At 48.8% G+C, this 26,471-nt stretch overlaps 2 protein-coding genes across 10 annotated transcripts in view; one reads left to right on the plus strand and one right to left on the minus strand.

Moving 5' to 3' along the window:
* RRP1B (ribosomal RNA processing 1B) overlaps positions 1-14,570 on the minus strand; it is a 28,439-nt gene extending 13,869 nt beyond the window's left edge. The window contains exons 1-8 of one of the 4 annotated variants that reach the window (XM_075542238.1): positions 14,336-14,570; positions 7,919-8,001; positions 6,227-6,284; positions 5,026-5,111; positions 4,480-4,541; positions 3,798-3,927; positions 3,141-3,205; positions 2,514-2,698 (exon numbers count right to left, since the gene is read on the minus strand). In XM_075542238.1, the coding sequence (XP_075398353.1) occupies positions 2,514-2,698; positions 3,141-3,205; positions 3,798-3,927; positions 4,480-4,541; positions 5,026-5,111; positions 6,227-6,284; positions 7,919-8,001; positions 14,336-14,465 (799 nt within the window). In that variant the 5' untranslated portion in view covers positions 14,466-14,570. The remainder of the gene's footprint in view (positions 1-2,513; positions 2,699-3,140; positions 3,206-3,797; positions 3,928-4,479; positions 4,542-5,025; positions 5,112-6,226; positions 6,285-7,918; positions 8,002-14,335) is intronic. The other 3 variants (XM_075542239.1, XM_075542240.1, XM_075542241.1) reach the window with 3 other exon arrangements.
* A 104-nt stretch (positions 14,571-14,674) lies between these two features.
* Positions 14,675-26,471, plus strand: part of HSF2BP (heat shock transcription factor 2 binding protein) — a 157,246-nt gene continuing 145,449 nt past the window's right edge. The window contains exons 1-3 of one of the 6 annotated variants that reach the window (XM_075542244.1): positions 14,676-14,869; positions 15,145-15,507; positions 21,506-21,656. In XM_075542244.1, coding sequence (XP_075398359.1) covers positions 21,509-21,656 — 148 coding nt within the window. In that variant the 5' untranslated portion in view covers positions 14,676-14,869; positions 15,145-15,507; positions 21,506-21,508. Of the gene's footprint in view, positions 14,870-15,144; positions 15,508-15,565; positions 16,010-21,505; positions 21,657-26,471 lie in introns of those variants that run through there. The other 5 variants (XM_075542245.1, XM_075542246.1, XM_075542243.1 and 2 more) reach the window with 5 other exon arrangements.

Genomic DNA, 26,471 nt, shown 5'->3' on the forward strand with positions numbered 1-26,471 from the left:
TTTCGGTGACTAACTCTTTACAGGAGTAGAAAGCCTTGTCTTTCTTCTGAAGCGTGGTTTTGAACAACTGACCTTGCGGTTAGTAGCCCGATGGATGATCACTATGCCACCAGGGCCCTGAACTCGTGAGTCATAGCTCCTGACTCTCCTCATGTCCGTCCTGCTTTTCCCTCCTGTAGGTTCATTCATGGGATGGCACCAGGCCATGGCCTGGAGGGCACGGAGCAGGGACTAAGCTGCCAGGATTGGATCTGCACACGGGAGAGTGTGATGTCTCTGGCCCAGACCAGTCACAGTGTGACAAGGCGGGAGACACACACTGAGCTGAAGGTCACTTAGGTAGCTGCCAACTCTGTGGAATCTAAGGTCAGGATAAGAATTATTTTTCTGGGGGAACCGATCACAGTGACCTACATGGCCTCCCTCCCAGGGGGACGGACAAAAGAAAATGGGTGAAGTGGTCGCTGTAAGACATGGGGAAAAGAAAGAAATTATCAAGGGAGAGGGGGTGGCGGGGAGGGAGGGAGAAAATGAGCTGAAACCAAGGGCTCAAGTAGAAAGAAAATGTTTTGAAAATGATGACAGCAACAGATGTATAAATGTGCTTGACACATGGATGGATGGATGGATGGTGATAAGAGTTGTACGAGCCCCCAATAAAATGATTAAAAAAAAGGAACAACCAAGAATTCTTTTTCCTTTACAGACTTGCCTTTTTTCCTGATTAAAAAAAATAAACATATGACCACTGTAGAAACCTACACAAGCACATAGAGCACAGAAAAGCAGACATGATTCTATTACTCAGGGCTAACCGTTAACATTTTGGCATTTGCGAATTCAAAAAATTTGCAGAAAAATGCCATTAATGTCTTAAAAATATAAGCAACTTATTGACGTATAATTCACACACCATACAACTCACTGGTTTAAATCTGGTGAAAAGAGCATCATCACAACCGATTTGGGGCATTTTCTTCATTCCCGTCTCATCGTGAGCTCCCCCGTTTGCCCGGCCTCCCTACCACTGACCCCAAGAAACTGTTCATCCAGTCACCATCTCTTCTACAGATTTACCTGCCCTGGGTTTCATGTCACGAGAATCACACCAAAGCCCAAACTCACAAAACACCAACCCACCCACAAAAGATCCAAAAGAAAGCAGAAATATCACACTAGAAAATAATAAAATCATAAAGCCTCGAACAAGTTTGAAATGGGTCAAAGAAAGATGGAACGATAAGGCGTCACAGCCTAACCTAACCATTGCCCGTCATCAGCTTCGCAATGCGCTCTCTGAGAGCAAGGCTTACTCACACCCCTGGACTGCGGTCAGAGGGGCTTCATCCAGCGAACCCCAGGTGGGGACCCTGCAAACGGACTAGAGGCGTCCACTGCCATTTGTACATTTTTCCCATTGTGTTTTTTTCTTTCTTTCTTTCTTTCTTTCTTTCTTTCTTTCTCTCTCTCTCTCTCTCTCTCTCTCTCTCTCTCTTTTTAAAAAGGCTTTTGGCCATTACATTGAGTTTTTCAACAAACAGGTAAAACTCATTTTACCCCCAGGATTTTTAGTTTCTCCATGAACACCATGAAGCACCTTGGCATCTTTCAAGATTTGCTTTTTAAGGCATATACCAATGTTTAAAATAAGTCACACATCTGCTACCTCTACATAGCTTTGTAACCTGCCTCTCCACCCTTCCCGCCCCATTATTAAATCCCCTGGGTGGCTCATTTTTGAAAACTCAGCTCACCAACAGCCGCATAGTAACTCTGAGCCCAATATGCTCTAACTGTCCTCTCAGAGGTTCTCCACCTTCCTCCTGCCGTGACTCTTTCACACGGTTCCTCATGTGGTGGTGACCCCCAACCATAACATTGTTTTTGTTGCTACTGTTATGAATCGCAATAAAAACATCTGCTATGCAGGATGTATTAGGCAACCCCTGTGAAAGGGTCGTTCAACCCGCAGGCTGAGAACTGCTGCTCCATCTGAGGCTGAGCCCTGGGCTGCTGTACATCCATCCCTGAGGGCCGTGACCCCAAGGCTCCTCCGACTGTGGGGCACTCCCCTATGAACAATGACCTACCCACAGAAGACGAACGGAAGGAGGCCTCGCGGTCACTGACGAGCCAGAGGGGCAAGGCACACCCCTCAGGAGAGTACTGTGTTTACGAGTCCACATCAAGATGCTTACAATAGACCCAAACCCTTCAAATCAACAGCACCGGGACCCACAAAATCCTTGGAAGGCCCTGAGAGGCAGACGTGTGATGGACTGAGGACTTCCAAAGGGGGTCCTGTTGGGAGCTTGGGGGTCTGACTACACTTCTATTTTTCTTTTTCCCCAGTTGGGAGGGTGGGGGTAAGACAGTGCCTTCTGTTATGACTCTAGGTTATTTTCAGTGAGATTCCATCACATGCATTAAAAAAGCACAGTTGGGTTTGATGAAGATTTTACGGGGGTGGGGGTGGGGGGGAACAATCAGACCATCCAAGGAAACTCTTGTACCTGTCTTTTTTTTGCTGATTGTTTTTCTCCACGTTGTCACCTCGTTCTCAGCAATCTCTTCTTCAGAGAGCTCCCCATCAGCCCCTTTGGTTCTTTGCCCCTCCATCACATCTTCAGGTATGAAAGGAGACTGATCCATGATGACGTCAAAAACACCCCTGGCTATTGTCTGGACCAACGTATGGCTGAAGGACAAACAGAGCAGACAGTAGTCAGGACACACGGCTCCGGCTGGGGTATTCAAAGGAGCACCTTCCGACCAGGTCGGTGTGACCTCCAGGTGAGAAAGCACAAGTGCCCCATGTATGCCTTACATGCTCGCCCACTTGTGCTGGCTGCCAGCGGCCAGCAATGACCTGCTGAGGGGTGGGGCCAACATGTGTGTGTATAAGGGGAGGGAAGAGAAGAGGGAGGGTCTGCGTCCTGGAAGGACTGAGGTCAAACCCTGACACCAGAAGAGCCCCTTCCTTCCCGAGACTCCAGTGTCCTGCTAGTGGGAACTGAGAAGGCGGAGCTCTCCTCCCCGGACAACCACCCGGCTGTCATGCATCACCCTGGCAACCAGGTGCACTTCCCCACAGTGAAGCACCAACGGGAGCATCGGACACAAGAACACGATTCACTTACTCCTTAGACTTGGCAGCAATTTTGCAGAATGGATCAATAAACTTGAGATTCTGATCAGCCAGAAGCTGTAAGATAGAAGGCCCATGAGGAAGAAGTAGTGAGAGAAAGGAAGAGACTTCTTCATTTTTTCTGACATGTCCTGGCACAAGGAACTCTGCCTACTTCACCCAGGTAGACGGAGCCCGAATCATGGCTCTCTCCCGCAGTCCAGAATGCGCCCTGCATGCTGCCCGCCCGCCCGCAGCACCCCCGTCACTGGGCTGCCCTGGGCCAGCAGCTCAGAGAAAGTGAGCCGTCCCGGCCTCTCAGTGCTCACAGGCCTGACTCTCCAGAGGCATTCCTTGCAGGCACTCTTGCAAGTGCACCACAAGGGCCCCTTCGTTAATGTAGCATGTAGACTTGATTTTAGAAAGACCCGTGCTCTGCAGAACACCAGGGGTAAGGGAGAGGGAGTGAAAATCAACCATAGCCCTCAATTTAGACAAAAATGTCTATTTTCCTCCAAGCTTTACGTCTGTTCACGTAACAAAGGGGCTTCAAAAAGCCTGTGGGAAATGGAATTGGGAGTTCACAGAATTTCCTCACAAACGGCTGGAAGCCCCGTGTAGCTGTGGCTTCGGGAGCTAACGGCTTAACAGGAGGTCGGACACCACTCACCTCTTTCCCTCCCACTCTGGATAACTCATCCAGGTAAATATCGATGAAGTGGAACTTCACTCCATTTGGAGTCTGGCCTTCAGGATGCAGGACCTCCTTCATTAACACGTCTAGAAACAGCTTGATTCCGCTATGGGGAGAACACCCCCGGGCCTGTTAGCCTGGGCACGCCAGCACTTCTCCACGTGCATGCATCAGTATTCTGTCCAATGGCACACGTACACAATCACCCAATACAAAACAGCCAGTGAGAAACGCCAGGGAGGACCACAGAGGTGGAGCGAACCCGCGAGCGAAGATCATCTTTACACCTTAAGCCAAACCACCCCCTGAAGTTCTCTTAAAGCAAACAGTGGCTCGGCTTAACTAGTAAAGCCTGCCTGCCTCGGGCACTGTGCTCTTTGAAGATCTAGCCAAGTTGGCAGCAACAGCGTGAAAGGTTAGATGGGGAACTTTGGAGGCTGTGAGTTCCTGTTCACCAGGAAGGGGCAACTCGGAAAAGGAGGGCGAGAAGGCTGTACAACCCGAACGACCTGATCAAGGTCATTGAGTGTGAAGGGCTGCTTTGCCGAATTTCAACAACAAAACCCCAACAAATGAACATGTTAGCTGACCAGTTAAAAAGCACTCTATTGCTCCCGAAGTTTAACCGCCACCAGATGCCAAGACAACGTTTGCTGACCTTTCTTCCCAGCCCCTTCGCTTCAGGACTTCAAAAGACTGCCTCAGGACCAGGCGTATCAGCTGCGAAGAAAGGGTTCTGGTCACAAACAGGAGAACAGTGGATCTGGGGTGCTCTGCGTGCCCAACAGGGATAACACCCACCATAACCCTGTGCAACTTCAGGACAGGGTCTTCACTGAGGACCCAGGAACCCTGGTGGCAGTGGCTCAAGGGCCGGCCTGCCAAGTGGAAGGCCGGGGGTTTGAGCCTGCCGGCTCTCTGAGGGGAAAGCTGAGGCTGTCTGGGTGTGTAGCCTCGAAAACACAACAGGGACGTCCCACTATGGGGTGGGAAATTGCTCAGTGGCAAAGGGGTTGGCTGGTTTGGCTTGAGACCTCAAAGCCACCTTCCCCAGGAGAGCCGAGGGGCTAGGAGAGGAAGCCCAGCAGTGGCCCTGTGGTGCCCACCCACTCCTCCTACCCGGGACCCTGTGTTCCCTAACACTGAAAACCCTTTCCTTCACGCGGGCTTTGGAAGTGAAATGTAAGCTCGTCTCGGAACTTACCATGTAGTATTTGTCCAGGCACAGCTTGTCAATCCCCGCCCACTCTCGATTCATGGTTTGCCAAAAGGCCTGAAGGAACAGGTGCTCTGCAGTGGACACAAGTTTTTGAGTGCTTGGCTTCCACGTTAGTGAGGCGTCGCACAGCAAGAACATGCCGACGAGGGAGAAACCTTATGTACCATGGACTTTCCTGGGGAATCTAAGGCATCGGGACACTTTGGCCAGTAAATAAATAGGCACGGTAATTTCTTTCACACGTAAACAAGAGCATATTACTACAGGAGCAGGAGTCAGCTACGACGCTCCTGCTCAATGAGAACGTTCTGTGGAGTGTTTTCCTTTATTCAGCGTTAAGTCAGGCTTCTATCACAACCAAGACAGCTTCTGAAACAAAGGGCGCCTAGAAGCCCTGTCCACCACACCTGACCACTGTGATGAACACATCTAGTCCACACAGAATCGGAGCTTTTGGTTTATTCGGTATCAGCGAGGTGGACCGTAGCACAAAACAGTCTATTTCTTCCAGAGCCACGAAACCAGTATCTTTTCAATCAAAAAAGTTGCGCTTGCTTATTTTAAATTGGGTTTTTTCTTTTTTTGGGCCCGACCTATATGCAGAAATTGGCTCATTCTTGCTCGGCTGAAACCCCACGAACATTCTGAGAGCCACCAGGCACGGCACACTGGGCCAGCTGTTTCTTCCTTTGTCGGTAATCAAAGCCCAGCCATCTCAGAGCGACCTCAATTCACTCATGTTGCCACCTGGTGATTCCTTCTGGTCTTATAGCTTTCCTACTGCTGTCCTCACCTGACCTGCACCTTGGGGAGGTGCCGCCGCCACGGGCCCATGTACACGGACCCTCGAAGGGCGGTTAGAACCCACAGCGCTAAGTTCCGGGGGAAGTCACTTCTGAAAACAGTTCCTGGGAATCTCTGACATGCCAAGTCGGAGAGTTCACCGGACACTCCTCCACCCTCGTATCAAGTCAACACCCATGTTTCATCATTCTCTGTATCGGGATCAGCTTGTCACCGGCCACCTGGCTCCAGGCAGCCAGCGCCAGGTTCACGGTGTTAAGACAGCCCGCGGGCACACAGCAACTTCAAAGGAGGGGACGCACAGTGTTGGGAAGGTTACCTAGAAAACGACCAAGTCCCACGAGCAAGAAGTCAGAAAAGCCAAGAAACAGCCAAGACTTACGGGCCTCTGAGTTGTGAACGACATGGACGAGCTGGGATATCCGGTTCGCGAGCTCCTCCTGCAGGGTGGGGAGAAACACTGGGATTAGGTGCAACACCCACCAGACCGCCCCGCGGCCCCCGTCCTTGTCCTCCGGGTCACTTCCTCTAAGCAGTAAGTAACGGGGTGTGAACGGCATTCACCATGAAATCCCTGAAAGTTGACAGACCGCCAAGCGGACTTCTTTGCCCCCGTGAGTGCATTAGCTGCATGTTGAAAAAGCATCTCTAGCCATCAGCTCAAGTGCTCTACGGCCCAAGTACAGAGCAATCAGCTCCGTGCTCCACACTATACAACCGGGGATCTATTCTAACATGTCAAAGAACCCGAAGCCCAGGAGAGGCCTGTGGCTAGACTCGGGAGATTCTTGCTCTCGGGACTCAGCTCTCAGCTTGGTCCATGCGCGACGGGAATGGCAGGGCAGCGGGGAAGAAACAGTAATACAAAGTCCGTCGAGGTCGACCGAGCCTGGCGGGACTCACCTGTGCGGAGCTCGGGGTCTGGGCCCGTGAAGAGGCCTCCTGCAGGGAGTGTCTCACAGTGGCATCTGTTTACGAGGCCACACCAGGAGAGACCGCTCTGTCGTGCTAATTCTGGCCTGTCCCCCAGCCTCCAAGCAGTCGTTCTCATTTCACAGGCACGCCCAGCCTTCAGAATGATGTTCCCCGGCTCTGCTTTCTTCCCCCACTAAAGCTGTTGGCTTGTTACTTTTCACTGTAGTTTAAAAATATTTTGCTCTGCTATCCTACTCAAAATATGTTTAGTGGAGTAGAAGCAACAAACTCAGCCTGGTGACTACATGGCTCCGTGGCGGTCATGTGTCTGCATGTGTCTATCTGTGTGTGTGTGTGTGTGTGTGTGCATGCGTGAGAGAGAGAAGACTGCATGTTAAAACCCAGAAAAGTGAAAATCCACTTCCTGGTCTGTTCAAGGCCGAGACCTCGATAGACTCCCAGAGCCTGTTGCGTGCAGCAGCAACGGAGTGCTGAACACACTAGGGAAACACTTCCTTGGATGCTTAACTTAGGTCGGGGCTCCGTGGATTCAGGAAATGGGGCCAAACTCGCACCCGCTTGCGACCTCCCGAGCTCTGAGCCAGAAGCAGCCCAGGCTGCGAGGGCTTGGCTGTGCAAGTTACACAAGGCAGGTCCCTGGTTACCCGACTGCGCTGTGGCAGAGGTGGGTGAGCCTGGGGTCCTGGCATCCCCTCCCTCCCCAGGATCTTGGGCTAGACACGCTTCTGTACTATTTCTTGACCACAAACAAGTAATGAAGATGAAACACATGCACTAGAAGTCGGCGTGGTTTTCTGGCGTCCAAGTCAGAGCAGAGGGCGCACTCAAAGCACTGTGCAGGCTTATGAGAGGACTGAGCGAGCCCAGGTGACAAAGCGGGCAAGGGCTGGGCTACTAACCACAAGGCCACCAGTTCAAATACACTAGCTGCTTGGAGAAGGAGAGGTGAGGAGGCCCGTCTCCACTCAGATTACAGTCTGGGCCAACCTAGGGCAGTTGTCCCGCTGTCCTACAGGCTGACTGTGGGCTGGAACTGACTTAGCAGCAGCCAGCAACACATCAGGGGAGATAAGAAGATGCCATCTTTTATCTGTCCGCGCCCCAACGCAGCCGTGTGACAAAGGGAGGTGCACATTACCTGTAGGAGAGGTTCATCCTGCACCCACATGCAGTAAAAGAGTCCTTTCCATATTTTCAAGAGCTCTTCTTGGCTGAAGCCACCTGGGGGGCAAAGCAACACACAAACCTAGTTTTTTAAAATCAGTTTATTTGGGGCTCATGCAACTCTTATCACAATCCATACACACAGCCATTGTGTCAAGCACATTTGTTACCCTCATCCCTCTGGAGACCTAGTTTTAAAGTCCACACGCGTCCTCCCCGAGCTCAGAATGGCTGCACAGTGGGCAGCTAGCTTACTTGGGCGCGTGCACGTCACTCTTCTACCAGCGCCACTTTCCCAAAGAAGCCCCATACCCTCCTGGTTGCTACTGAGCAAGCACATGCAAACGAGGGCGGCAGGGCAGGTGGGTTAGGGTGGGCCAGGCAGTGAGGAGGTGGTAAGGAGAGAAGACAGAGATTCAAGCGTCTTAGGAGATGGCAGCCAAATACGATGGAGTCTCCTATGACTTTGGATTTATTACCAAAGACATTTATGAAACAACTAAGAAAAAGGAACAAATTTGAGTATTTCACGAGTCCGAGGGTTTTTTTTTTTTTAAAAAAAAAAGGCACGATGGGACCATGCTGTGCACAAACATCTCTCCTCTTTCGGAGCTCCACAGGACAGCATGTGGGGAGGGCTGAGCAGGGGATTAACTCACAGTCTGTGGGAAGGAGGTGGAGGCAGGGGTAGGGGCAGGCTGGAGACCAGGAAAACGGGCCCAGTGGCTGGTTAGGAGTGTAGTGATCTATCTATGTATCTATCTATCTATCTATCTATCTACCTACCTACCTACTATACCTATTTGAAGTATTAAGAGATTGAAAAAAGATGGCATGCAATTGCCAAAATGTGACCGACCATCAAGTGTTTTAGGAAACTCCCCAGAAAGGAAGCTACACCGGCACAAACAGTGATGAAGCTGGAGGCCACGGAGCAGTTACGCTTTGAGGCTCAAGTCCTGGGCGCCCTGGTGCTGGCTGAGCAGCCACTTAGAGACGTCACCTCCATTGGGCACTACGGCGCAGACAGGGGTCTGAGCCAGCTCAGCTGTGGAGACTGATCCTCAGCAGTGGGCCTGGTGTAGGAGCTGGACCAGTGACTTGCCTGCGGATGATGAGCTGTCTCACTAGCCTGGAAGGGCAGGCTAGTGCAGAGTGAGGCGGAGCCCAGTACCGGGCCAGGCCGGAGGCAAACTGCATTGGCTCATCGGTGAGCTGTCGCTGAGATGCTGCCTCCTCATCTGTTTGCCTCACAACCAGTGTGCTGGGAGGTTCTCCTGCGTTGCTATGGAAAGAGTCCTAACTAACCGCCCCCACCCCTTTAAATCATCAAGTTAACTTTCTTCTCCAGGCAATGGGGACCCCATGCAGGTTTTCAAGGGAAGCACTGTTGTCTGAGGGCTGTGGATCTTTCCAGACCTTTCTTTGTGCATTTACACACTTAAGAAACCTGGAAGGCACACCTGTGTGCAGCACCTAAGTGGCATCTTATTCTATTACATTGTATCCTGGCTTTTCTCCACTTACAAGTAGTACATTGTTGTCATATGCCACAGAGCTAATCCCAATTTATAGCAAGCCTGTCGGTTTCCAAGGCTGGAATCTTTGGAAACAGACGGCCATGTCTCTCCCATGGGGCAGCTGGCGGGTTTGCCCAGCTGAAGCAGCAGAGCACTTTAACCACGGTGCCACCAAGGCCCCTAAATCACAAGAAAAATGGAGCACCTACTTAGGGGTAGATGCTCTTATAAACAGACCAGTCTCTAAAACCAACTCTGAGTAGTAATGGTACACACCCGCTATCTTTGGAGGGAGCCCCAGTGGCGGAATGGTTGAGTTGGGCTGTGATCCACATGGCTGGCACTTCAAAACCACCAGCAGCTGCGTGGGAGAAAGACTGGGCTCTCGACTCGCGCCACTCTTTAGTGACAGTCTCAGAAAGCTGCAGGGGCTGCCATGAGTCAGCCTCGCCAGGATGGCAGCACGCGAGCTGGAGGACCTTTGGATCACTCCTAACCACTGACGGCCAGGGGATAATATGATGTGCTACACGCTGAGGCTTTTATCAACGGGAAGCAGTGACAGCGGTGACCTAGGAAACAGGTAGGAAAGGGCAAACACACCTTTAGGTGCCTCATCCCTAGGGGAGGCAGCAAAATACTGGAGAGAGAAAGAAGCCGTGGCTGAGCCCTAACTGTGTGGTCTTAGACTAGTGACAACTAACCTCTAAGTCTCAGTTGCCTCCCCTGTAATGTATGTAAAGGCTCTGGGAAACAAAAAGAGCACATGTAGGAAGCACTTTGAAAGAACAAGTCGTATTCACTTGGTGGATATTGTAACCATGGCTTCAGTTGCTCCTGAAGCTTTCTTTCTTCCCCCTTCGTTTGAAAAGCTATTTACTTCCAACTTACGTGTAACAATCACTTGTTTTCACTCAGGATTTAGTTGGCAAAAACAAGGTGCCAATCTTTGAAGCACTTAGAGCTACATGGATTCCTACGAGTAAAATAGAGAAATGCTCACGACTTGGGATCTTTTAAAAGTGGGAAAGTGGAAGCACGTTATCTGAAACCTCTTAATCGACTTTTTTCTTGGTGCCAGAACTACATTCAGTTTTGGACTATTACAGGTTTAGTTATTAAAAAATGAACGATGTGAACGTGACAACGTGGAACGAAGCATGAGCCGAGTAAACACCAAGAGAAGCTCTGAAATGAGAAAACCCAATAGCTACTCACCATTCTAGCTGTATGTTCTGCCCCCCACCCCCTCCACCACCACCACAGCTTTGGCGTGCCACACCACTGGGTCGGGATGATCCAAATCCTAACAGTCCAGGGCATGCACACAAGCACCCGCTCACCTCTGTCAACCTGGTGGGATTTAGCACTTTGCTCATTTTAAGATGTATTGCCATTTCATGTGCCATCAAAATGAAAGCAGTTTCGAAAGGAAAACGATCACGATGTTGGCTGCAAAATGCATTCTGATTTTAGATGTTCAATGTTAAGCTGCAGAATCAATAGAAACAGGCACTTTTCCCCTATGTCAACGCAAGAGCACTTTGTTCTATTAAACTGGCATTCTGTGATGCTCACCTTCCCGTCAGGATCGCTGAAGCCAAATGGGTGCATAAGCAAATGTGATGAAGTAAGCTGATGGTACCCGGCTATCAAAATGTATGGTGTCTGGGGTCTGAAAGGCTTGAAGGTAAACAAGCGGCCATCTAGCTCAGAAGCAACAAAGCCCACATGGAGAAAGCACACCAGCCTGTGTGATCACGAGGTGTCGAAGGGATCAGGTATCAAAAACCAAAAAATCATAGCATAGTGAATGAGGTGGAGTGCAGATTGGGGACCCAAAGCCCATCTGTAGGCAACTGGGAATCCCCTTACAGAAGGGTTGTGGGGAGGAGACGAGCCAGTCAGGGTGCAGTGTAGCAATGATGAAACATTCAACTTTCCTCTAGTTCTTTAATGCCTCCCCCTCTCCCCTCACTATCATGATCCCATTTCTACCTTACACATCCGGCTAGACCAGAGGATGAATGAACAGGCAAGAGGGACCTCAAGTCAATGACCTTTCCATGCCAGCGAACGCCCAATGCCAAAACACCAGAGTGCAGGTTGGTCAGGTACTTGTGGTGGCACAGATTCCTGCTGAGTGGCAGCTATATGGCTACTGAGAGCCCCGAGAGTGATGCAAAAAAGAGGAAGGTACGAATGACATGTCATTTCTAAGTGAAGATGTCGAAGCGTAGGGGTGGTATTCAACCTGTTGATCAGATCACAGCCCGATGGTGCCGCCCTGTCGGAGTGGCCTTCTCCTAAGGAGGGCCCAGGAACCTCCCTTCTCACTCTGCCTTCAGCTTCCTGTTGGCTGACCCTGGCTGCCCACCAAACCGATCTTCCTACAACATCGCATGTGGCTTCGTGAGTCTCCAGAGGGATTTATGGACTTGAGTTGAACTAGGCTGGGATATTTGATTTTTACTTCTTGATAGGATGAGTGTCACTGGATTTGTTTCTCAAGTCAACCTGGCCCAACACACACGTTCTATTGTAATGGCAGCTACAACTCTGAGTGTAATTCTACCCTGACAGCCTCGTGTCACCATGCACTGTAATGCACTGACTCAATGGCAACTGGACATTGGGGTAGAGCCCTTTTGGTCCAGTGTCATTACCATTGTGTTGCTGACATTTGGTCGGCAGAATTGTTCTTGGAAGGCCAGCATGCCTAATGTGGGTAGGGAGGTATACAGAAGGACTAGATAGGATGGGTCAAGCACTAGGGAGTGGGGCCAAGCTACCCAAGGGGTCTGAGTAACAGCCTCTATCTGGCTGACTACTCAGACCCATTCCACAGCCACACATGTAGTTTATCTGGGCTTCAGGATGCACAGGGCTCCCCATATGCTCTTGGGCATGGCCGGGGCCTTGCACAGCTGGGCCTGCAAGAAACCTGATGGACCTGACAAGTGGCTTTTTTGGGGGTGGGGGAGAGATGGCACATTAACAGCGAAGTAAGGTGCACTATAGCTAACTATTACAGCAGAGGCATGCTGGGTACTTTAGAATCATTCAGAAGTGGGGTGTGAGAGTTCAGGGAAAGCAGAAAGGGGGCGCTCGCCTTCGCTGAGTGAACAGGAGAATCAAGAGGCCCAGGAGGGACCACAAACAGCATGTTGTCGATGGAGCTGGCCGTGGTTAGGTGGGAGCCTAGAGGGGCTCTGAGTTTTAAGAAAGGCAATGACACGATCACATTTGCTTTAGGAAGTTTATAAAGGTTGGCTTGCTGTTGGACGTGGGGGAACTATATTAGTCCCGATGGGAAAGAAAGGGCCTGCGGTGAAGGGAAGGGAGCCCTGGTGACAAGGCGGTTAAGTGCTTACCTGCAAACCAAGAAAGGTTGGTGGTTCAAACCCACCAGCCACTCCATGGAGTGATTCTGGAGCTGTGGCCAAGACACTGGATGTGGAATTAGAGGAAACATGGGCCAGTGAGAACAGTCCAGGATAATTTCATGGGTCCAGCCAGAGTATTAGTATGAGAGGACAGTGGGAACCAGCAACCAAAATACACAGGAGCATCAGAAGAGAATTGTTTTTTTTGGGGGGTGGGGGTGGGGGGAGGGAGAGGAGGGGAAAACCAAGCTAGTTTTGGGTATTCTGTGCCTGAAGGGCCTGAGACATCGGGGTGCCCAGCAAACAGGTCCTAAGATCCAAGTAGGAAAAGTCTGGTTGAGGAACTAGCAGTGCATATAGGATACCTGAGTTCACAAGACCAGTGAAATCTGTTAGTGAGAGATCTGAAAGGAATTGAAGCCAGGATTTTCTGCCTTGATTCCACATATCCCCCACCCCACCATTGCATGCATATGCGATTTCTCTTCAAAATAAAAGAAACGAGCAAGTCAGTGAATGGGCGGTTGCTACCTGTTCTTTCAAGCTGGTCCTAAATGTATTTGTGGCCGCAGTAAAACAGTACCTTAGGGCAACATAAAATCTCCATTGCATATTGCAGTTCCCACTCTGGGGTTTACAAGAGCCTATTTCGTAGTAGGCAAATTTAAAAGGTTAACTCCAAAGCCCTGTGTGATCTGGCCACGGCCTGCATTTCCAACTTCATCTCAGGACACCTTCCTCTTCCCTTAACTTGCTCTCCTGCCCACTGTGTGTGGGTAGTGGCATTAAAGCAACGGGTAGGCTCAGCTCCTCTGCCGCCTCTCCATGACTGGGATTCCTCTCTCTTCAGATCTCAAAACATTAGCCCAGAAAGAACTTCCAGGAACAGCCTGTGTAGGGGAGCCCTCTCCCTACTTTCCCCCTATCATAATAGCCTATTTCCATTTCTTTCGCCACCCTGCCACAAGTTATATTTTATTTGCTTAACCCCCACTCTCCACCCCTGCAGCGTTACTACTTAGAAGTTCCGGAGCACGTTTCTCCTCTCCCGAATCCTCGGCCCTTAAAGGTGTTGGTTAAAGGAAGGCAGCAGTCGAGGAAGGGAACCGTGGGATAAACCTGGCCGTGTCTACTGATTCCAAGTGCAGGCTCGGGAATCAGATCTCGGTTACATCTCCGTTTCCACACTGTGACTTTCTGTAAGTTACTGAACACTACTCGGCTTGTTTCCTCAAATGCAAGATGTGATCGCACACAGTTAAATAAGCGGACACTACAGTCACGGGCACGCCGAAGCACGCGATGGATGCCACGAATCACTGCACTTAATTGAAATCAAAGCATCGTTCCTTCACTGGGCCCGATTTCCTAGGGGCCAGGTCTCTCCCAGGGGGTGGGGTCCAGGGCCTTTGCTCGCGGGGCCCTTCCGGCGGCCACATGCTGCTCGCCCGCCATGTGCGAAGCAAACTGACCGCAAGCGCTCACCTGTCTCTCCCTGTGTTTTCACGCTGATATACTGGCGCAGCTTCTTCACCGCCCGGTCCCGAATACTCTTCTCGTTGGACGCCAGCCGCTGGGCAAACTGGATCTCGGCTGGCTGCATGGCAGGAGCCATCGCGCCAGCTGGAGCATCCCCAGCCACACAGCACCGTTCTACTCGGACTCCAGCCGCAGGCAGCCGCGGTGCAGCCCGGGCCGCGACTGCGCAGAAGCCGCAGCCGCCGGGGCCTGGCAATCGGTCCGCGCGCAGAGGCGCGCGAGGCCGGCGCGCGGGATGATGATGTCATAAAGACGCGGCCCCGGCTTCGCAGTGCGTTCTGGGAACGTGCGCCGCGGACGCCGTTTTTGGCGGCGCGCGGCCCAGTGGTAGCGGCGGCAGGGGAGTTGCGATTTCGCTCCTTCATCCTTTGAGAGTCTTTAGATCGTGAAAACCCAAAAAGCGTCCAAGACTTGTCGGTGTGGTTAGTCAGGGTTGGTCTACGTCACTTAAAAACCTCGTCAAGTCGGCACCCCCCTAGGGTAAGGTGACCAGATTTTAACATCGGTAAAGCGGGACACCATTGATTAAAACTCAGATCCTGGCGAAATAGCCACATGGCAGCCGAAAACCGTATACCCTAGCTTGTCGTGCATTCTTTCAAAAAATCGGGACTTTTTTAAAGCGCCACGGGACGCGGGACAAACTTAAAAATCGGGACGTCTGGGTCACCTTACCCTAGGGCTTGGCCCCGTGGAGCTGTTTGTAATGGGGGTACCCTGGGCTGAGTCTGAGCTGTGTTCTTTACCCCGTGTAGGTCAGTGTGATTCAAACGGATCCCTTGGAGCACCCATCAGGCCTGACAACCACACGTGCATGTGTAGCATACGAAAACTGTTTCTTGTAAATCCAGAGGAAAAAAAAAATCTTAGCTGTATAACTTTGGATTCACTTTGAAGCCAGAGCCCTAACACTGTTTCACTATGGAGCAAGTTAATGGGCTTGATGGATGACCTCTGGAAATTTCAGCCATTTCAGTTGAAATAAGCGCTCAGCGGCTAACTACCGTCAACAGTTTGAACCAACCAGCGGCTCGCGCCAGGGAGAACGCTACAGGCGGCTATTTCCTTCAAGACTTCGCCTTTCAAACCTGTCGGGCAGTTCTACTCAGTCCTATAAGGTCACTGTGAGCCAAATCGACTTGTTAATGGCAGTATTTTTATTTCCCCCACCTCCTCTTTTCTTTTAAAATATCCTGGGTGGATTCCAGAAGAATCTTATTGCCAGAGAGAGAAAACTGGTTAGAGAACAGGACCACAGGCAGGATTTATCTGGAAACATGGTGTTGGGGTACAGCTCTCCCTCCATCCAGCATTCCTCGCTAGCGATTCCATTTCTGTTCATGGACGTTTGCACCAGCGCCTCACTTCTGCTTTGCAGGTGGCATGGTTAAGACCCATAATAAGCTACAAGAACAAGACCTAAACCAGATCTTCCCGATCTGCTGGCCCGGCAAGCGCCCACGTTTGAGCCTCGCAGCTCTCTGTACCCGACGCTCCACTGAGCCGTTCCCGCGCTTTCCAGCAGGCGGCAGGCACCGCGCAGGCGCAGTAGCGGGCGTGGCGCATCGCGCAGGCGCAGTAGCGGGCATGGCGACCACGGGCGAAGCTAGCGACGCTGAGGTGGGCGCCCCGGTTAGTGATCAAACCCGGGCCCCGAGGGTCCTAGCTGCCCCGGCTTCCCTGTGACATACTGCATCCAGCTCCTGGACCGCAGAAACGACTCTGTGTGGGGCGGCCTGGCGATTTTACTCAGCCTGACGTCTCCAGAGACCGCATGCACTGGCCTAGGAGGGCGAGGGGCACTCGGGTGTCACGGGACTCCCCCGAAGCCTGCGGCGTCTCGGCCGAGCGCGTCCGTCCCGTGGGCGAGGGAGGTGGGGAATACCGGGCTGCGGGCGACATTGGACGGGCGTTTGAGTAGACTGCAGATGAGAGCGGGCCAGGAGGGATTCTTTCCCTTGTGTCACCCAGTGGTCTGTTCTCCTCAGGCGGCCTAGGCCCCTTGGGTGAGGGTTACCTTTCAGAGTTGGGGAAAATCTGGTCTTTGTAGGTTGCTGAGTTGCCATTTCCATTGCTGAGGTGAGGCGGAAGCTCTAGAATTCGAGTTCCGGTCCCAGCTCCGTTCTGGAAGCGTGCTGCCTTAGGAACCTCACTTGTGCGCTGCCTCCTCTCTGCCTCTTTTTCCCGCCAAGGTTGCAGACAAGTTTGTGGTAAATAGTAAGTGAAATGGCCAGAAACGAGCTTCACACCCCATAAAGAGGCCTTCCTTTTTCCCGATTAAATGGTGCTGAGATGCTACCAGATCAATTACGAGAAGAAAGAAAATGTGCTGAAGTTGATTGTTGTGGTGATATTGCACACATCGTAAAATGATGGAACCATTAAATTGTGTGCCACGTCAGGTCTATGCCAATAGCACTATTTACAAAAACAAAACGAAGAAACCGTGCATAGTCGTTGCTTTTAGGACTAAGGCTCTTGTGGGCATTATATATGTTTTTCCATGATACTGGCTCCCCTTCTGAAGGTTTGGGCTTCAGTTCTCGGAATGTAATATAATCTTTTTTTTTGATTGGCATGTATGTGTCCATGTCATACAATTCAGTGGTTTACACATATTAAAAAGAGTGCAGTCACCACAGTCAATTTTAGAACTTTTTCGTTTTTCTTTTATTTGTTTTTATTAGTCCTTTTTTCCCCTCAGCCTTTCCTGTCGTAAGCCCAAGAAACTACTAATCTAGTTATTGCCTCTATAGATTTACTTCTCCTGGATTTTACAGAAAAAAGAATACCCCCCCCCCCGTCCAAAACCCCCCAAACTAACAGCAGTAACAAAATAAAAAGAAACCTCACTTGAGAAAATAATACAAAATAATAAAAACCAGAACAAATTTTAAATGGCTCAAAAAGGAGAACAAATGTGTTGAATTTTAACCTAACTAAATTGGCAGTAGTCCACTTTCCAGTACACTGATAGCAAGGCTAGCCAGTGATCAGAGAGATTCACTGGCGGCTTCATCCCCATTGGGTCCCTGAAATGGACCTTGGGCTCTCACTGTCATTCATAACCTCCCACAAACTGGGTGCTCAGAATTTAAGCACTCATATGGTTCCCTACTCCAGTGTTTTTTATTCCCATCCACATTTGTACATTTATTGCCCTCATTCTCAAAATATTTGCTCTCTACTTGAGCTCTTGGTATCAGCTCCTCATTTTTCCCTCCCTCCCTGCTCCCCACTCCCTCATGAACCCTTGATAATTTATAAATTATTATTTTGTTATGTCTTATACTGTCTGAGGTCTCCCTTCACCCACTTTTCTGTTGTCCATCTCCCAGTGGGGAGGTTATATGAAGATCCTTGTAATCAGTTCCACCTTTTTACCCCACCTTCCCTCCACCATCCTGGTCGGTATAGCCACTCTTCTCTACTGATCCTGAAGGGTTCATCTGTCCTGGATTCCCTGAGTTTCAGTTCCTATATGTACCAGTGTACATCCTCTGATCTAGCCAGATTTGTAAGGAAGTCTTGGGATCATGATGGGCAAGGGAAGCATTTAAGAACTGGAGGAAAGTTGTATGTTTCATGGTTGCTGTACTGCACTCTGACTGGCTTGTCTCCTCCCCATGACCCTTCTGTAAGGGGATGTCCACTTGCCTACAGATGGGCTTTGGGTCCCCAATCTGCACTCTTCCTTGTTTACAATGATAGGATTTTTTGTTCTTTGATGATTGATACCTGATTCCTTCCATACCTCGTGATTACACAGGCTGGTGTGCTTCTTCCATGTGGATTTTGTTGCTTCTGAGCTAGATGGCCGCTTGTTTACCTTCAAGCCTTTAAGACCCCAGACACTATGTCTTTTGATAGCCGGGCACCATCAGCTTTCTTCACCACATTTGCTTATGCTCCCGCTTTGTCTTTAGTGATTGTGTTGGGAAGGTGAGCGTCATGGAATGGCAGTTTAATAGAACAAAGTGTTCTTGTATTGAGGGAGTGCTTGAGTGGAGGCCCAATGTCCATCTGCTACCTTAAAAATGCCCTTTGCCTCCTAGTTCTTGCCTCTATCTTTTACTTTGCTCTTGCCTCACTATCATGCTCAGACTTCATTTTCGTTTCAGTAGTTCCTTTCTGTTACACTGCCCTTGATCAATTCCGACCAGGCCTTTTGTACCCTCTTCCCCACTGATTTTGAATCACTTGTTCCCTTGTCCTTGGGTTTGTTAACAACCACTTCCCTTCTCCCACCTCTCCCTCTCCTATGTCTTCCCAGAACTATTGGTCCTGTTGTTTTCTCCCCCAGATTGTTTATCCAGCCTATCTTATCTAGTTAGACCTGCAGAGATAATAATATGCACAAAACCAAGACAGAGCAAAACAAAGCAACAAAAGAAAACAAAACAACCAAAAAAGAAAAACAGGTCTGTTTGTTGACCTTTAAGAGTGTTTTCTGCTTGAGGCTGATGGGGGGCCAATCCATTTTTGGTATTCCCTTGGGACTTCCTACTCTGCTCCCCTTGCTGTTCTGTTGCACGCCCTTAGTGTTTTGCCTCGGTGTGGTGGGGTCAGATGGGCGCAATTCCCACACCATGTCTCCAGTGTTGTACCCTGTAGGGCTATGGGTCAGTGAGGGATGTGTCTGATACTGGGGCTGGCTATATGGTTGTCACTGTGCATTAGCCGCTCTGAGCGGGGAAATCGTCCTCAAGGCTTGGTGGGCCAGGATGTGTTCCACTCTCTCTTCCTAGCCCTTCATTTGCTCCCATGTGCCCTGATCAGACGTGTCCCTCTCCCTGAGCTATAGCTTCAGTACTGTCCTCTGAAGTAAATTCTTCTGGGAGGAGGGGCAGGTGTCTACGTGGTTGGGATTGGGGCTGGCCCTTCAGGCCTCTCTACTGGTTCCCTACTTCATGTTCGTATGTTGCATTCACATTTTGGAACACCGGGTTGAAGTCCAGTCCCTCTTTCCCTGTGGAGATATAAAAAATACCCTCCTCTTGGGTGGGTTAGTGCCCTGTGCCCCCGCTACCCGTTTCTTTTTATTTCCCCTTCATTTTTAGTTGGCTACCATATGTAACCCTGGACTTGATCTGACCCTGCCATACTACCTGGACCCCACTCCAGGAATGTTTGTATACAGTAGCTTTTTCCTTATGCCCCTTTTGCATTTTTTTTAAAGCTTACCTCAACGGACTCACATTGTACTTGTCCTTTTGTGCTTGGCTTACTTCGCTTAGCATAATTTTCTCCAGTTCTTCCCATGTGACAACGTACATCATGCGTTCATCACTGCTTTTTAGCAATGCATAGTACTCCATTGTATATATGTACCACAGTTTTTAATGCATTCATCTGTTGATGGAAATTTGGGATTGTTTCCAACTCCTTGCAATTGTGAACTGTGCTGTGATGAACATTGGAGCACAGATGTCTGACTGTGGTTTTTTTCTTGCCTCTTCTGGGTATATGCCCAGTAGGGGGATTGCTGGATTGTACGGTAGCTCAATATCTGCTTTAGATATTGCCAAATCGATTTCCATAGTGGCTGTACATACCTACAGGTCCACCAGCAGTGGAAAAAAGTTCCTATCTCACCACAGCCCCTCCAACACTTGTTGCTTTCTGATGTTTTGAATTGGGCTATCTTTGAGGGTTTTAGGTGGTATATCATAGTTGTTGTAATTTCCATTTCTCTTATGGCTAAATATTGGAAACATTTTCTCATGTTTATTGGCTATTCTGATTTCTGCCCTTGTGAAACTTCTGTTCAGGTCCTTTGCCCACCTCCTCAGTGGGCAATTAGCTTTTTTCTTTTTGGAAGCTAGCAGAGTATTGTAGATTTTAGTAATAAGGCGTTTATTTGATGATATGTCATTGCTAAAGATGTTTTCCTAGTCTATGGACTCTATTACTCTCTTGGTGAAATCTCTCGCTGTACATAGGTGTTTTATCCTCAGTGTATTCCATTTGTCAATTTGTGCCTCCTCTGTGTTTGTGTCATTCCCTATTTCTAATAGCCTATGCCAAAGTTCTCAAGTTGGTCCCGATTCCCTTATTGATGGCCCTAATAGTTTGGGGTTTTACCTCAAGGTCTGTGATCCACCTTGAGTTTATTCTTGTGAATGGAGTGAGATAACGGTCTTGCTTCATTTTTCTGTAGGTAGATATCCATTTTTTCCAGTACCACTTGTTGAAGAGGGCATCTGCTTCCCATCTGATATATTTTGGGCCCTTATGAAAGATTAGTTGTCTGTATGCTGATAATTTTATTTCTGGGTTTTCATTTATTTTCCATTGGTCTGAGTATCTGTCATCATACCATTACCATGTGGTTTTGATCACTGTGGCTGTATAAGTATGTGCTACAGGTAAAGCAAGCTCTCTCGCTGTGTCCTTCTTGAGAAGTTCTCTGCTAATTCTGGGCTTCCTCCCTCTCCATATGAAGTCGGTATTCAGTTTTTCCACTTCTTTGAAGATAGATGAGGGTAATTATATCGGGATTGCATTAAATTTATATAGTGCCTTGGGCAGAACTTGACTATATTGAGTCTTCCAATCCACAAGCACTGGTTATTCTTCCATTTGTTGAGGTCACTCACTCTTGGTTTCTTGTTACAGTGTTCTGTAGTTTTCCTCATAAATAGTTTGTTCTTTTAGTCAGGTATATCCCTAGATATTTCAATTTGTGTTTGGCTATTGTGCAGGGTACCCTTTTTGATCTCTTCTGTGGTCTTATCCAATGTGCATAGCAATCGGGTAGACTTCTGTTTGTTGATCTTGTATCCTGCCACTCTGCCATACCCCTCTATTGCTTCCAGTCCTCCCCTTGTGGAGCTTTTGGGATTTTCCATATATAAAATCATATCATCTGCAAATAACAATAGTTTCACCTCTTCCTTCCCCAGCCAAGTACCGTTGATGTCCTTTCTTTGCCTTATGCTGTTAGCTAAAACCTCTAGTATGATGTTAAATAAGAGTGGGGACAAGGGACATCCTTGTCTGGTCCTCTCTTTCATTGGGCTTGTGCTCGTCTTTTCTCTATTGACTACCATGTTGGCTATTGGTTTTTCATATATAGTGTAAGATAATAATCTTATGGTCTGTTTATTCTTCCAGCATATGGGGACTAAAGAAGAATTTGTTAAAGTCAGAAAGAAAGACCTGGAACGGTTGACAACGGAAGTGATGCAAATACGGGACTTCTTACCCAGAATACTAAATGGGGAGGTGCTGGAAAGCTTCCAGAAGTTAAAGATTTTAGAAAAAAGTGAGTCATATTCCATTTTTAGCCGTCACTGGTGATGGCAACAGTCTGTTCGATGCTGTGGTATTCCCCTAACGTAAGTAATTGTAAACATTTTTAAATACTGTTATAGGCCTTGTATTACATGTGCATCAGTCTGATAAAAGCAAGACTTAACACGGTTTCAGACCACTTCAGTAATGGCTGAAGAAGCAAAATTAGAATCGACCCAAGCAGACCTGGTAGTGCTGTTGTGGGTGGTAAGCATTGGACTGCTAACTGCGAAGTCAGCAGTTCAAAATCACCAGCGGCTCCAAGGAGGAAAGATGAGGCTATATATTTCCACAAAGATCTCCAACCTTGGAAACCCTTCATAGAGTTGTTACTAGTTGGAATCAACTCTATGGCAGCAGGGTAGATTTGGTTTTGGACTGATAATTAGAATGGAAAATGTAGGGCAAAGTCCTAGAATTGGAGACTTTACAAAGGCGTAGTGAGCCTGATGCATGAGGTTGAATTAGCAGCAGGACTGTGGAGATCAACATACGCTCAAACCATCTTTGAGCAGGGCATTGTTTCCAACTTCGTTGAGCAAGAGGTTTGGTTGTTGTGTAATGCATACATTGCCCTTGTTTTCTAAGACAGATATTAAATTTCCAGCAGGACTTGGGCCTCTGGTTTTCTCTCTTTTCAGTACACCCAATTTTAAGAATGTGGGTCTGTTTCATTTTTCTTTGGATAAGACAGAAAAGTAGGAGTGCCCTTGAGTGAATAGCTTGGATCTTTGTGAGTTGGGGTTAGGAACAGGGCAGCCAGCTTCCTGCAGCGCCTGTTAGCAGCACCATCTTTCTTCCTTGGCAGAGGAGTGTGTACTTTTGACTATCGAAGAGCTCGGCCCTATACATCAAGCTTTTGGCTTGTGTGAGTTAAGGCTCTTGCCATGTGGAAAACTTGCATGGAATTGAATGTATCTGTAGAGACAGCTGGCTATGTGTTCATTTGTGTCTAACTTTTTGGATGGATATCTCTTGCACTGACTCCCTTCCTGTGCCATTTGTTGTGCACATAAATGTCTCATCGCTCGTAAGGTGTTGGTTGTTACCCAGTTGACTCTGGCTCATGGTGACCTTCTATACCACAGTACACGACCTCTACCAGCCTGATGAGGGTTGCTGTGTTTGAGTCTATTGCTGCTGCTGCTGTGTCATTCCACCTCCTCGCGGGTTTCCCCTCAACTCTACCAACCAGGGTGTCTTTCCTGGTCGTTTGTTCAAAGTCAGCCCGCCGGTCTCTGTCCTTGCTTCTAAGGAGCACTCAGGTTGTATTTTGCTTTAGACTGATATGTTGGTTCCTCTGGCAGTCCACACTATAGTTAGTGTTCTTTGCCAACACCACAGGTTCATTTCTGGTTTCCTTTCTCAATGTCCAGGGACAGCCCTACAGACCCCAGCACAATGAGCTGGGTAGCTGCTGCGTAGCTTGAACCAGTCTTTGACCTTTCCCTCTTTCAAGATCAGTTGCATTGCTTACAAAATTGAGAGTGGTGCTCTGATCAAAGCCAAACTTGAGGAGATCTTTCCTGGCAGCTCCTGCGTACCCTCGGTCCAGTGGTCACCTCTTCCCATTGATCTATCAGGGCATTCATTCCCTCTGTCTCCTTCCATTTCTACCCAACAGCCTTCAAATAATGGAATTGCTTGAGGCTCAGGTTTTTGTCCCTTCTTTTTTTTTTTTTTTAATTTTTATTTATTTATTTTTTTTTTTATTTTTTATTATTATTTTTTTTTTATTTTTTTTTTGTGTCCCTTCTTACTCCATGGCATCTTCATGCAACCTCAGGTATATATGTAGCTTCAGTTACTACCTCTGTGCCCATGGCTACTAGATAGATCTCTAGGCCACGCTTCTTTGCGAAGCTCAGGACCCTTGTATCTAAGGCCTACATGATGCGTCTTCTTGCTTATTTCACAACCATTGCAATTTCTGAACGTCTGTTCTAACCAGTCTAAGACAGACTTATCAGGAACAAACCTGTAGCCAAAGTTTGGCTCATTGCTGATAAGAGAGAGCACACAGCAGAGGAACTGTGGGCGTCTCACCAGACAAAGAAAAGGAAAACATCGCTATAGATTTGAGAGTAGAAGGGATTTAGGTGAAATGCAAGTGAGGCAGAGTTTTTATAGGCTCAAAACTAAGTAGATCTGTGTACATAGGGGTCAAGATCAGGCCTGACTGTGGAAAGAACCCAGACCCCATTTTCTTGAGAATGACAAAGTTACATAGATGTGGACTGTGTCTGGAAAACCTGACTTTGAAGCTCAGCACTCAGTTGAAAATCAAAGTGACTCAGATTCTCCAGGCAAGAGTGGGCCGTTTCCTTCTCACTGCTATAATTTCAAACAGCAAACTTCCTGTTAGTCTGATTCTCGAGCATGTATTTTCTCAGTGAATAAGAAGTCAAAGTCACTCACAGAAGAGGTCATTATGACAAGTTACAGCTGCACTATGTCCTTGGGAGAAATCTTGTTTCCTGTTTGGCTTTGTTGAGGCCCTGTCTTTTACCCTAGCCTGAGAAATGACAGGATACATTTTCACTGCCTCAAAGCCCGCTAATAGTTACTTTCTCATGTTTGCTTCATGATTATTCATGCTTCTCCTCCTAGCCCCCTGCCAGAAATGGTAACGGAGGTGGACATGTAAGGTCTCTCTCTCCGGGACTAGATTTCAGCCTTGGTCCTTGGCTCCGCGCGAGAAAGATTTCATGCCGAAGCCGGGCTCGTGATCCAAGTGAATTTAATGAGAGTTAAAAGAAGTTTCAGGTTTTACGCGGCACCCATAGGATTCCTTTGACCATGTGGCCTGGCAGACTGCTCCGGAACACGCAAGGATCTCTCCCCTCCCACGAAGAGGACGAGACCACCCAAGCAAGACAAGCCCTTCTCCCTTCCAGTCCCTGCCTTTTCAAGGGTTCCCGGGGGAGGCGTGGTGAACGACCCCAGGTCGAGCCCATTGGCTGAATTGCAATCACCTGGCCCAGGTGGGCTGCTCCAGGTGTAACGCCCATCCGACAGCTTTGTCCTTTGCTGGCTCTCCTGGGCATGCGTAAATGGACTTCCCAATTCCCTAGGCTAAGCTGCCTAACAGACATAGCTGACCTCAGCCTTGCCTCCTGACAACAGGAGTCAGACATGCATTAGCCCCTCATTCGTCCTTAGCTACTCTGAAGCCAACTGTTCCTGCCCGCCACTCTGCTTCTGTGTTGGGTTTGAGAATTCACTGCAATGGCCACACACAGCCCCAGACAGTAAGGGAGTTTCTTAGGGACGTTAATAGGTTACCACAAGGCAGGACCAGTAAACAGGAAGGATACAGTCACTGGTCCACAGTAAAATCTCTTCTCAGCTAGTAGTCAAGTCTTTCTCTGGCCCTCAGTCTTTCAGTGATGGGGTCCTTTTGCCTCCATGGGCCAGGAAGCCAGCCTGGCGTTTTCTTTGTCCCTCAGTTCCATATGTAGCCCCATGATTGAATGGGTCCAAGGTGAGGAGGGTTGTGTAATTGAGGGGAAAAATTAAACATCAGACAAGATAAGGCATGTAATTGCTTACCTCCTAGATGGCCATGATCTCAGCAGCCAGGTGTGCACAGAGGTCGGTGCAGAGAGAGAGTATATTTTCCTAACCAAGTCTTATATATACTGAGGGCACATGCAAACCTCCCTAATTACATCATAACATGAAGGGGTTTTACAATAGGCATACACGCAACAGGAAGGGGATGAGCTAGGGGTGGACACACAATAGGAAGGGGAGGTACTAATAGCATACATGTGACAAGATGGGTGGACCCTGGATTCAAGATGGCTTCCTAACCTTGGCTTCCTAACCTGAGTTGACTTGACCTTGTCTTTGTGCTCTCCTTCAGGGGAACAGTCATTATCTTTATCAGAAAGGAGTGGGCCCTACCTAGGGTGGGACAGACAGTAGGGTCTGATTGCCTTAGATGGCTGATAACCCTCAGGCAGATCACCTCTAAGCAGTTGACCTCCAAGTGTACAGCCATTGATCACGTGTTAGCAAGCAGCATCTTGAGTTTGGCATATAATATGGTGGACAACCTGGGGAATAACTATCCTGTATCCCACATCATAGTCTTGGGCCAGATGAGAAGAAAGTGCCCCAGAGTCTCCACGCCACCGTCTCTAGTGTAGCTGCTCTTGGAGGTCTCTGCCACTTCAGACAGAAATCTTGCAGTGCTCTCCCTGAGGAACCTAGGCTTTCTGTGTCCCAGATGGCTGTTACACCCTGAGAAGTAGCTTTGATGGAGGTGTGGTTTGTCCTTTAGCTAACCATACCCCCAGAGAAGATGAAGGATGGTGTCTTAAGTCACACACTACTACAGTAGCCTTAAAGATGCCCCTAAGTCAACAGAGGGTGTTCTTCTACTAAGGCCAGAACTGAACTCCCCATTAACCCTGTAACGGAGAACTTTTTCTAAAACGAGATCATGGCCACAGGCATAGAGTCTCAAGTTAGAATACATCATGTAAGGCATGATGGCTGGGAGGGACACATTAATTAACCATATGGTACCCTCAACCTGGCCCACCTCCACCACGAAAAGGCCACAGACTTGGGAGACCTCCTAGGTGTTATCTCTCTTATAACTCCTTCCTGGCAACCTGTAAGTCCTGTGCACTTGCCTCAGCGCTGTCCCTAAGCCCACTGGCCTGTTCCTTCCATCTGCACTGCTGCATCGGAGCCCCAGCCAGGGTCATGCTTCGTCTGACTCCCTGAAGTCGTCGCTTCCTACTTAGGTGTATGGCTCGCCTTCTACACACAA

The sequence above is a fragment of the Tenrec ecaudatus genome, chromosome 2 (genome assembly GCF_050624435.1).
Source record: "Tenrec ecaudatus isolate mTenEca1 chromosome 2, mTenEca1.hap1, whole genome shotgun sequence".
Classification (NCBI taxonomy): domain Eukaryota; kingdom Metazoa; phylum Chordata; class Mammalia; order Afrosoricida; family Tenrecidae; genus Tenrec; species Tenrec ecaudatus.